Source organism: Diprion similis, chromosome 11 (genome assembly GCF_021155765.1).
Source record: "Diprion similis isolate iyDipSimi1 chromosome 11, iyDipSimi1.1, whole genome shotgun sequence".
Taxonomy (NCBI): Eukaryota; Metazoa; Arthropoda; class Insecta; order Hymenoptera; family Diprionidae; genus Diprion; species Diprion similis.
The window spans coordinates 9,887,309-9,899,985 of record NC_060115.1 but is presented as its reverse complement, the minus strand read 5'-3'; the positions used below and the strand labels follow the sequence as shown (position 1 = coordinate 9,899,985).

The following is a 12,677-nucleotide window of genomic DNA, read 5'->3' as shown; positions in this document are numbered from 1 at the left end:
TTTTCCACTCTCGTGTGGAAAGAATCGACGCGGACTATTCATTAGCTTTCCATGCCGGTTCTTACGGTGTGCAAAAAGTTGTGACACCCTCTTTTCAAGACGATTAACCACGAAACATGTTAGTGACTGAAATTCTTTGGAAAAAGATACGTTGTAATCGAACGAAAGTAATCATCGACCGATGAAATGGTCGACGGATTAAAAAATATTTTTAACAACTCTTCAGCTATCGAAGAGCGAAATTTTCGATACACTCAGATCTTAGCGATTTTGTTTTCCGCGTTGCAAAGTTATTTGACAGAAGAATTGAGAAGTCACGTTCTGTCGCGTGTAATATAGTTCTTAGGTATATATGCCGGAAATTTGGAAAAGTGAGAAAAAACAAATAAATCAACCGAGAGCTTCATTCACGGCATTTTGGTATGAAAATGATTTCTAAGAATATTGAAAATCAGAATTGAAGACACACGTTTCAGTGATGAAAGATTGCCAGAAGGGAAGAAAAAACTTGAATATATTATCCATAATATATTTGAACGTAATTTATAAGTGACACGGTGCTAATTAAATACTAACAAATGTTCTACACAATACTCAATTGCAGTAAGTTCGACTTTGAGGTTAAGTATAGAGGTATACGGGAGCCGACTTCGGATCGAATCAAGAATGCAATAACCAAACTGATGTAATTACAGGCAATAATCGAGAAACGCGACACTTTCAAAGTACATTAACGTCAATTTCCATCTAACCTCTCGTGCTCCTCAGTGTTTAGCGAGAACTTACTTCGAGTCTAAGTTGTGTTACTGGCTGCAAGAGGGGCTGGTTGGATGCTGTGATGGCGAGGTGAGAGAGGAAGTAGAACCTCGAGTACAACCAGAGGGACAGAAACAGCGAGGGTAAGAGAGGCGGCCTGGCATTATTAATGTTACAAGACACGTGAACTGAGTGAGTGACTGAGCGAATAGCAAGACACACGCTTCACCGTCCATGATTGTCTCATTGTTTAACACCAAGTTATAAGACGCTACTCGAGAGACTCTCTCTTCGAGTGCACCGACGTTACCCAAAAAGTTCGGTAAGTCCTAGGTCGAAAAAACACTGAAGAACGATTGAAATTTGAAAGGAAATTCGATGACCGAGAATATATCATACGATTCTGCGGAGCTTTTGTTAAACACGTTTCGCAATCCGAATCGACAGATTGCCGAATCCCTTTTCGCCTGATATTTGCTGGAGGCTCACCAACATCCCGTAAATTTATTTTTAATCCACGGCTCGAGTCTGATTTGCACTGCGGCAGTCCAATACCTCCGGTATAAATCCGTTCCAATGCCGCGGTATCTCCGATTTATTCAAACAACATTTTTCTTTCCGAAGATGAAATAAAAACGTGCGCTCAATCCGAAGGGTGCGATTGAATCCGTTATAGTCAGTGGTGGGACAAAACCGCAGAATTGTTCAACCGCGCCTCGACGATTCAAGTTACTGCTGACTATGCTGGACCCACGTGTTGAACGTCCATCATTCAACCCTAATGACACCTCAAGCTAGGGGACATCGCTTGGCGCCTGTTGCGAAGTTGAAAAATGAATGATCGAATGTATTACCGATGAAAAAACATTATGCTAGAAGACTTCGTGTGCAATCATCTGCATGAGCCATTTGTAACAACTGAGGAGTGAACAGATGCAACTAGAATACGTGTGAAGAAACGAAATTTCCCACAAAGCAGATGTGAAGAAATTCATAAACAAGCTTTACAAATCCTGTTTTGAAATTCTTCAAGTTTCCTAAGATGGGTCAGGTTTAAATTCGTTGCGAAAGAAAGACAGAGAAAGAACGAAAAACTAATGTCAAACGCGAACCAGAATCAGAACCCAGAACCTAGTTGTGCAAGGGTGCCGTGAGAGCCATATCTCGATATACTTGTTTCCATCAGCAATTCTCCCTCCCCCTCCCCCCCTGGGTAATTGAAAATCATGTACAAGTTCCTCGCGTAACTGGATCGCCGGCAGGTTTGCTGTCCCGTCTGTCACTGCGAAACGGACGGGGTTGAGTGGAATGGGGCTGGGGAAGTCTGACCAGCGGTCAAGCGATGGGAAAAGGGGAAACTTATATCTGTAAGAAACTAGTTTCGAGAAAATCGTATAGAGAGAAGGTACGAAGAATGAAACTGTTTTCGATGCATGAAGTCAAAACCGGATTTTTATTTCCAAGTTGATCAAACGAAGGGTGGATTTAAAAAGTTAGTCGCTTCTTAATGCTTACAGTAGTAACTTTCAGCGTCTGAGATCAGAATGTGCTGTACAAGCTGTTTAGACGCGAGAATTCAAGTCTTATTGTTAGATTTTTAGTTTGAATTGGAACTTTGCAGTCCAATGTCAGTTGACTTATGCAGAATGAAACAAAGATTCGGTGTGATTTGCCAAAGTGAGAAAAAGTTGTTCACGTACGATAAAACGAAAAGTGAACTAGTGAGGGCGCAGTTAGATGTGATCAACCTTCAAACTATCGGTACATTAGAATAAGTCGCAGCATTGCAAAGTGTCAACCTGCATTCTGAGGGATCAGCATAAATTTGGTCGCTTAATACGTTATCATCAATAATTTTCTAACTCGCGAGCAGAGCCAATTTATAGGGAGGCTGGCAGGTCGGACTCCTTAAACTAATATTATAATCCAAACTGACATCAAGCCATGCCTATGGTTAAAACCAGCGCCTGACAACTATTGTCCACAGATATAACCGAAGGTGAATCGCAGACGGAAGTGGAAAACGATAATCACCGGTATTTTTCGTCCAATAAACTTGACGGTTTGAGGGGAACCTGAAGGAAGTGAAAAATCCACCCGCGCTAGTTTCACATCGTTACAATGATGCAGGGGAATATTTTTACCTAGGCATAAACAACACAGCCACCTTTCCTAGTATGCTAATAAAACGGATCTTATAGAGAGAAGACGCCATTTTGAATAATGTCGACCAATCAGAACGAGCGAAGCGTCTTGGGGGTGCGCGAGGGTGGAAAGCACCCCCGACTCGGAGCTCTGGCACAAACTACCCTTATATTACACTATGAACCCCCGCCCCCCTGTCTACCCATCGCACTGCCACCGCCACCCCACCCCCTTCAAACTCCATAACCAGAGATAGAACTAAATTGCTAAAACATTTTCCATTACGAAATCCGCTCTACCGATTGTTATTCCCTGCCAGGGTTTCCCCCTGCCTCGTAAACATTTTTCACTCGAAACTTCTCAATCGCAGAACGATATTACCCTGTAACGTGTAACGTTCGTAAAATCAAGGATTAAACCCTGAAGGTATTCAGCCGTTGTTTTCGCCTATGTAATCAGGGGCATGTTTATCCTTACATTGAGACGTTTTATACAGTTATGTTATTATTTTTGTGATCAAAATTACAGTGTATACGCGTCGTATAGGTATAATAACGATCGAAATTGTTATAACACGATACGTGTATTGAATTATATTTCAACTTTGAGTACCAATGGACGAAGAAAACGTATCAAGGGAGCCGACCAGTTAGACATTTAACACAAATTCTCGTCTAACTTTTCTGAATACGTATCACAGGCAATAAAATATCAAGTATCAACGATCTAACGGAATAACTGAAAGATTTGAGGCGAAGCAAATAACGTATGCCAATCTAAAAGCCAATGGATTTCTTCTCTTCGTGTGTCACTTATATTTTTATATTGAAAAATATAACTTTTTTCGTTAGAAAAATCTAACGAAAAACACGTGGCGTGTATATTGCAATGGTTTTTACTCGCAGACACGTTTTAAGGTATACCTGACTCAAAGGGTTACGTAGATTTGGAAGTTTCAGAATATCCATTTATTTAAAAAAATTTCATCTAATAGTACAACATATCAAAAATATTTTTCCGAAGTTTAAGGTCCGTTGGAGTGAAATTCTGGGAGAGAGAGCCTTTGGAAATTCCTTTCATTAGGCTCGACCGACCGGAAGCGTCGCAGGTACATCGTTCTTTTTTCAAAATTATATTTTTAAAGTCGGTGGACACGATTTTTCAGAAAATAATGCACCGATCTTATTAAAACTTTGCACACTTCGTCTAGATAGAATTAACTAGTACTTGGTCGAAGGTTTTTTTTTTCTATCACAATTCACTCTACAAGGCAATACATGGTATAGATTTTATCAAAAATTGTGCTTATTTGCATACAACTCTGATAAAAATTTCAATTTCATTTTTGTTTTAATCCTTCATCCAAGCACAAGCTATATACAGTTTCCAACTAACAGAAAATATTTGTTTCTTTGATTTGAGATGAAGTTATCATCAGTTATCGTGTCCACCGTAAAAATACTGGGTCTCTGAAAACCAATTCTAAACGGGTGGAATTTCAAAATTTTTCGATGCCAATTTTATGAAATATCGTTCAAATATTACTCTTTCACATGCCTTAAGTTTGAATTGAATAATTCTTTCATTATATTTGGAAAAAGTATGCTTTTTTTAAACCTTCGAAACCCACGTAACCACTGAAATATTGCGCAAGTATATTCCGGACGATCTTTTTTTTCTAAGTTTCAAACTTTTTAAAAATAATTATAACCTGAAGATTTGTCCCTACTTTCAATTAATAACTAAGAGAAGTGAAGCTGACTTACTAATATTTTTATTTACTTCAAATTTTCGTACCAAGAATTATTTTCGGATAAAATAAAGTCGATTTAACTTCTTCTACAGTAGTTACAGGAACATCGCTTAGATAAATCCGACCGCTCCGCTCCAGTACCTGGGTCAACCGAGCACTCCATTACCAGCGGAATCAACAACAGTCGACCCCGACAAAGGCCGATACTAATATAGGATCGAGTGGTCTCATCAAGGAAGCAAGACAAATATAAAATCATATACCTTAGCGTGAAATAACCATGAAAACAACGAGTATCTCACATTTTTAGGCTAACTTGAAAGACGTCTAGCAGATATACAATTTGTTGAATTTCGGATTATATTTAAGTATCAAAATAACGACTTTTCTTATACAATGCAGAGTTGCATGAACGTTACAAACTTCATCACCGTGAATGAACTTGAAGAGACTAAACGGAATTACAATTTCATGTAGGCATAGATCCATCACTACGGTCTAAAGAAGACGTACGCGACGTATTTGCGATTCGAATAATGTATTTCTGCATGGGAGGAGGAAATAACTGAACCGAAGCAACGATGACGGTTAGAATTTACGGGCGAAGGTAGAACGTAAACTGTAAGAGCATCAGCTGAGGAGAATCTCTCTGCTGATTACGATGGCTGGGGCTGTCGTCTTAGACACGAAAAGCGGTCTCGAGCTCTCTCGCCCGGTCTCCGCGGTATAGGAAATGTAGGTATTCAGTCGGGGGTCTTAAGGGATGGTGTCTCATGTTTCTCATTTCATCATGCAGCGCCCCTTGGAAACCCAACCCAGCACATAGGTGGATGGGCTGTCTTCTGTTGGGTGGCTGTTGGATCTCATACATACATTAACGTCGCTTGTCAAGGGAACCAGGCCTCCTCTCTGAGACTTAAGATATTGCTGGAGAACCGTTCTGCTCCTCCCCCTCCCCCTTCTCCACATCCTCTTCCTCTTCCTCTTCCTCTTCCTCTTCCTCCGCCGCCTCCCTCTCTTTGGCTCTCCGTTCTCTCTTTGCCTTCTCTACTCTAGTCTGTCAGTCTCTCCGGTACCCTCTTCCATTAATTATGAAGCTTTCCAAGGCAAAACGGAAGTGCGTGTGCCCAAAGACTCCAAGATCCCACCCCTCTGAGTCGTTCACCAACGTTACCAGGCATCGCAACCAAGAACCGAAAACCGAGAACCGAGAACGCTCGTGGCAGGGCTAAGATCGATCCACGTTACCACGAATCACTGTGCACCAAATATTTCGGCAACCCATACATACAGAAAATAAAAGAAACCTTTTCCAAAAAGAGACGATGACGGACATTTATCTCTAATTCCGCCAAACTCAGACCGGAGTTTTGCGGTCCCCGAGTGTCGGAGAGAAAAATTCTAAACCGCAAGTCCGTGCGTCGATGTCTCCGTTTTTCCAACGTCGTGACCCCTGGTGGCAGCCGGGCTTCAACTGTTCAGGGTGAAAACTTGAGGATGTACCTCACACGTGTATATATATATATATACGAGTATATGTTTAAAGCGCGAGGCTAGAAGGCCGGGGTAGAAGTTGCCGAGTTTTTGAACACATTTAGGAGCACCGTGTATATATATAGGTATATATAGGTATACATACGTATACTTACACACGTAGGTCTAGGGAGTGCGGAGGGTTCCGCAGGATGAGAGTAAGACGGAGGAAAATCGTTACTCACTAGTCGGTGAACCTGGCAAAGGGGCAAGGAGGGGGACGGGAACGGGGGCGGAGGAATAAAGGGACCCGGGCTCCGGATAGAGAGGCGTAGGAGGAGAATAGAGGAAAGTGGAAAAGTGGGGGTAAGATGCGATCCCGGGAAAATGGCTAAAACGCGTCGATATGAGCCTGAGATGCTGCGAGCTAGGTATACAGCTAGCTGTAGGTATACGTTATGTGTGTTTGTATGTGTGTTAGTGGGCTGCCGGCTCTGCCTGCATGTGGCTCTACACGAATGTGTCTCGTACACTCGGAACCCTACCTTTCCTAGGGACAGAAGTATGCCTAAGCCTACGTCCCCCTTTAGGTACTGTCTAAAATGAATGCCCGGGGTAAATTGTTGGCAATTGTAAACTTGGTCATTATCCGTACAGCTTTGAAATCCTTCTTGCGGACTTGATGAAGCTCTTGACGTCAAAAAAAAATTTTCATTCTTCCTCTTCATTCTCTAAAGTATAAGAATTCATGAGTACGTTCAACGTCGCAATTTTATGAATTAACAAAGAATCACATGATTACGGTTATTCAACTGCTATTTTCCTAATCCTGTTCACTTATAAGTGAGAAATATATTTTAGTCTGTAAGAGCTACCGACAAGAATAAAATCTTTTACCGGGGCAAAGTGCGAAGAGCATAGTCAAAAAACGTAAAAAAGAAATCTTAATGTTCCTCATTTTGACTTTGTTCACCCTATCAGGGATTTGAAAAAAAAAAGAAATCGGCAATTTTTTAACCGCTTCAGCTGCAAATTCCAATTTCACTGGTCAACTAATATTCAGTTAATGAGGTAACAAATGAATGTAACATTATTTCTTATACTGTAACAGATCTCAGATTAATCTGTAAGCCTGGTATTTCGAATCAATCTCTCCAAGGACGAAATGTTGACTCCCGTGATATGATTTCACTTGAATAAAAAAAGTCAGTGCCAACCAAAAATGCGACTTTGATGACCTCCGAACTGCGATTCCAATTTAGGAAAAATTGCGACGGGAAAATCTCTGTAACAATTATGACTACGTTAAGAAATAAAAGTGATAAATTGATCCTGTGAGCGAGGCAAACTTTTAGGAGAGTCGATTTTTTTTTTTTTACTGTATTTTTTTGTTTCATTGTTTTTTTTTCTTTGTTGCAAATCTTCTCGTTAAAATACTTATTGTTCAGTTCAATAATGGACAACGTATCTTCCAGTCAGGGTTTCGTGGTAATTAACGTGTCTACTTCAGTTTACGACTGACCTCAGTGCAAATATTGACCGTCATCGATCAAAGGAAATTGACTTACTTCAAGAGGTATGCACATGGTCTGGCGGTGCGATCTGAACGTTATACATATATTTACCACAAGGTACCACCCTATGATTCATGCGGTTTGGTAAAGTGTATATTTCACTATAAAAAATCGGTAAATAAACTGCACAACGTCGTGCGAATGGAACTAAAAAACAACGGAAACGAAGCTTTGTATTTTAATCGTTTCCGGCCGACAAGATTAGAATATTGGGCAGATTATGTGAACTGAAAAAGTGGTGATTCCTCGATTTTTTTACAACAAAAGTTAAAGAATTCTGTAAAATATTTCGTAAGAATGAATCTTTGCGGCTGACGATCGTGCAGGCTGAAGCTGAAAGCTGACCAGAAATGGACTTACAAAGCTTAAACTTTATACGAATGACACAAAATATAGGACGTCAAGAGAAAATATCAAGCCTAAGCAAACAAAACGGTGAGGAAGGGGAAGGCGAAAATGTAGAGAATTCGGGATCTCATGAAACGTCTGATATAAGGGTAAAAGCAGCCAGGCAAGCTGTAGAGGACTCGGCCATTTTCCATAAACGCGTTTAGAGGCAAGGCACGGCTGTTTGGAATGGCTCCTTTGATATTTTCGACGTAAGACGCGCAGCGCCGTCGGTTGGTTGCTTCAATTTAGATAATTAATGATATGGGGGTCGAAGTAGGGAAAGGCGAGGCCAAACGCCGGGTTAGACGGTGGTGGTTGTGGGAGACGGGGGTTGAAAGGTGCGGAAGGCGGCTAGTTGCTTTTGCAGTTTCCAGGATGGCTGGCTCCGCTCCTGAGAGAGCGAACGGGGAAACGAGAGGCAACCAGGAGAGACGACGATGCCGAGTAGGGAAGCAGGGTTTTATCTCTAAGGGCTGTTTTGAATGCCAACGCAAGCTTTGCTAGTTCTGCAAGAGAACGCGATGGCTGATAGTGCGGGGAAATTGAATTTACTTCACCCCGAAACACGCCACGCGGCTGTATCTGACATCGGCGTGGCGGGGACTGTTTTCCGAAAGGTTCTTCAAACAACCTGGAACCTAGGAATACCGCAAGGACCCGCTCCTATCAGCTACGCAGCCTTGCCTTATACATAGGTAGACATACACTCGACAACACCGAGCTTCGTGTCTTTGGGCCGTCTCTAGACTCTTCGCTTTATCCCACAGTTCCATTGAAAATAATTTACCGTGAGTTTTTCTAACAGTGGAACTACCCGTGCGCCTAAAGCAGGCAACTGGAGTTACAGCTTACGTTTAGGTTGAGCACCATATTCCGCCACGGCTATTCCATTATCTGTCAAAATAACTTGGACATTAAGAAATGTGGAAAACGAAGGAAAATCGAATTCGGACAGTCAACTAAGGCAATAGTGAGGCGATCGAGAGTAAGACTGTCATAAAATTCGGTTATTCATGGCGATAATCGAGTGGTCGGACACGGTTCTCAACCTGGACACCAAAGTGTAACTCTGGTTGCCTGTCTCAGGCGCACGGGTCGTTTCGTTGTTAGAAAACCTCAAACACGCGGTACAGTTACCAGACCCTGAACGATTCCAGTCACTGCTGAAAACTGTTTGTTCGAATTCAAATTACCAACGACGAATATGGTTTTTCGAAAATCAGTGACTGTAGCGTACGATCTAGTTTCCGTAAATTTGTTGAAAATAGATCAGCAATTGCGCATTCGTTCCGTTAATACGTCAAGGTATGGGAAAGCCAACTTGGCTTGAGTTTTGACTTCCGTGCTAACGACTTGATTGTGTGCTGGGCAGAACTCAAGTTCACGTTAGTCAGACCGCTGCTGCTCAACAATACCCGTTGTATAGCATTGTCCTTTGTACAACACTTACCATAGTTCTACAACGTCCCTAACACTAAACACTTCTCAACAATACGGCAGAAAATTTAATTGCATTGAGTATATCCATTATACATTGACAGAAATTCTATCAACAGAAGAGTTTTCTGTTTCTTCGACATCATTTCGTGAGCATACTTTAAATGAGACATACCTAATCGTCGAGTTTATCGATCTTATTTTGTTAGAAAAATTTGTAGAAAATAAAACTTATCCCCCGAGATATGCGGTGTGTAAAATATCAGAAGTACGACGAGATGGAAAAGGAATTAAATCCATGGTATGCTCGTCAAAAAACAGTTTTTGACCAGCGACACCATATTCATAACCACCTTTTTGTACGTAGAAAATGGATATTCGGTTTTTAATGTCAGTAATAAAAGCGGCCGAAACGATACTTGGCATAGCAAGCGTAGCTGTTTCAGGGTGAGACGCAGGACTGGAATTCGCCTCTTATGGAAGCAAGGAAATGCCAAAGTGACCGCTTCCACTTTTCCTTTCAAAGGGTGGACTGGACACTGCCGATGACCTGTTAAACTGGACGCTTGACCGGTACCCCACGATCGATGTGATCATTGTTTGCGCTGAGAGAAATTTCTTCAGCAGCTACGCACTCTTAGCGCCTGCATCCGGTTTTACCCCTAGCCGTACGAGGGGTGATTTTCCTAATTTTAAATAGTTTCGAACAGTTTCGAGGGGCCAAAAGAAAGGTCGATCCGAACGCGATACTCGAAAGTCGTAACTTATTCTTCACACGAAACCCTCGTTATGTGCTTAGAAATGATTCTCAGCTGCGTTTATGCATATGAATGACACAATTGCCGCTTACCCGAATAATTTTTAAATCAGATGGCAAAAATTCCTGCCTCTGTGATTCGTTTCACGCGAGTGTATGGAAATTCGTTTGAACGCAATGAATCACTAAAAGAAATACTTCATTCAGGTAACAACGTTATACGTTTACTCCTGTCATCTCCTTATCTTCGTCAATAATTTATCAGAACTGCAAAGCCAACGCGTAAACAAATAACGTTTTTTCTACTCAGATTGATTGATCTCTTTCCAGTAACGTTTGCGACGATATCGGTTATCACAAATGAATTTATCAAAATGACTCTCTTTTTCCGCAAAGGTAAAAATGTTCTTCCGATTTACTTGACTTATTCATGTCAATTTTAAGTCGTCAAAAATATTATATTTACCACAGCAAAAAGTGAGAAATATTTCCTAAATAATCCAAATCATTGGCAAGAAAACATAACAAACATAACAGGATGTGACACGAGCTGATTGAGCGTAAACAACTCCTTAAACTACAAGTGACAAGGTCGTCGGACGTTGCACGATCATCCCTGTGAAATACAAGTTTGGTAACCCCGTCCTAACTCAAGACCAGTCGAAGGTGTCCTCGAGGCGGTGAGACGACTCACCATCCGATCAGTGGTCAGTCCAACAGGTTCTCAGAATGTTGACCACTCGCTGACATAGTTGTACGGTGGGAAATGCATCAAGACAGCGTCTTGGACTTCGACCTAGCATGAAAATGAATCAATTTTGGGTATAGAAACCGGGCGTCACGTACAGCTTCGCGGCTTTCGCCCTCCCCTATTACCAACGAGTGGTCAGTCCAACAGGTTTTTCAAATACTGACCACCACGTGATACAGAGTAGCACTGTGGGAATCGTTCAAATCTAAGATCCCGGATAGATGATACGAAATTGACCAGTTAGTCTAGTCCTAGTCGCCGCGGAGACTTCTCGTCAATCGTAGTCAAACTGAGCACTTCAGTTGTCGGAATCGGAATTCGCTGAAGAAAAAGTTTTAAGATATTGCCTGAAAGTAATAAAAATTTATATTCCTAAGTGCGATAATAATAGTGATCAGTGAAAGTAATGAACAGGAATTGTAAAAAGTGTTACCCTCAAATTCCGGGGTGTTTATATCGCGTTATTACAAAACGATGTGTTTGTGAATAATTCATCATGTCATGAATTCAACGGTGGTAATACACCAGCGTCGGGTTATTTTGATACACTTTTTTTGGCGGGAGGTAAATTGGCGCGGGCGTGAAGGCGTTTAACCGCTGGGGTGCCCAACCCCCGCCTTGTTTTAACATTTTAATTGCTTCGTATTTATTCCGTATTACACGCGCTTTTCCAGGGGAAAAGGGAAGTCAGGGTGGAGGGTCGAGGGTAGAAAAAGATAAATACATACCTGGCGGTTAAAAAGTACTTAACGCCGGCCAGCAGTGACTAAGTGGTTGAGTGAAAATTTAGCGGAAAAAGTACGCCTGGCGAGGTCGTCGGGGGTCGTTTGTCGGCTTGTACCTGCAACAAGACGGGTGAAAGTGAATTAAAACGACACCCTTCATTAATCATTTCACTCGCTGCCTCGTGCTGCGATTAAAACGCAGCGGTGAAAAAAAAAAACCGAGTTACAAACATGGAAAAATTCAACACTCAGCAAATACGGTGTCAAAAGATATTGCGGAGAATTGATGTTTTTCTTTTTTCTTAGACTACCATAAAAAAGAGATCTGGTCAAACATGGATTACCTGCTAGAAAAGTTGCTTGTTTATAAAAAAAATGTATTGGATTGAAATAAATTTCAATCGGATTAAAAGTAATTATTTATCAGATTCGTAAGTTCTTAAGTAAAGTTTTTCCACGTCAGAAGAAGCCAGAATTTCCTTCCTTTCTGCCAATTTTACAGTTTTCGCAGATTGCCCGCTAATAACTTTGCAGAAATTTTTAACCTCATAAATTTTCCTTCGGATAATGTGTCTAAAACTGATCCAAATTAAACATCTTAAAATATTCCTGCCTTTTCAAAATGGTAGTCTTATTTTAGTCGAAAACTTGATTAAAAATCGTCGAGTAAAGAAATTGGTCGACTTTGGCCATCGCGTCTTCCACAATTACAACGATTTTTCGACTCTTTCGTTAAACGTGACTTCGATATTCCATAAACAAATTGAAATGAATATGGGAAAGGAATTGGAATCCGAACGGTCCTACAGATTTCTCAGATGTATGGAAATGTCTTCAGACCGTATTCAGAGGGGTGGCCAAGTAATATAAATTCAAATCAACTTCCCTCGTCCCCGTGACCCGACGCCCTCCCGCC

General features: G+C 41.3%; 1 protein-coding gene across 1 annotated transcript in view; it reads right to left on the bottom strand.

Moving 5' to 3' along the window:
* Positions 1-11,928, bottom strand: part of LOC124412764 — a 125,443-nt gene extending 113,515 nt beyond the window's left edge. Inside the window, exons 1-2 of the mRNA XM_046892881.1 lie at positions 11,878-11,928; positions 11,765-11,802 (exon numbers count right to left, since the gene is read on the bottom strand). Coding sequence (XP_046748837.1) covers positions 11,765-11,802; positions 11,878-11,928 — 89 coding nt within the window. The remainder of the gene's footprint in view (positions 1-11,764; positions 11,803-11,877) is intronic.
* Positions 11,929-12,677: the final 749 nt, after the last annotated feature.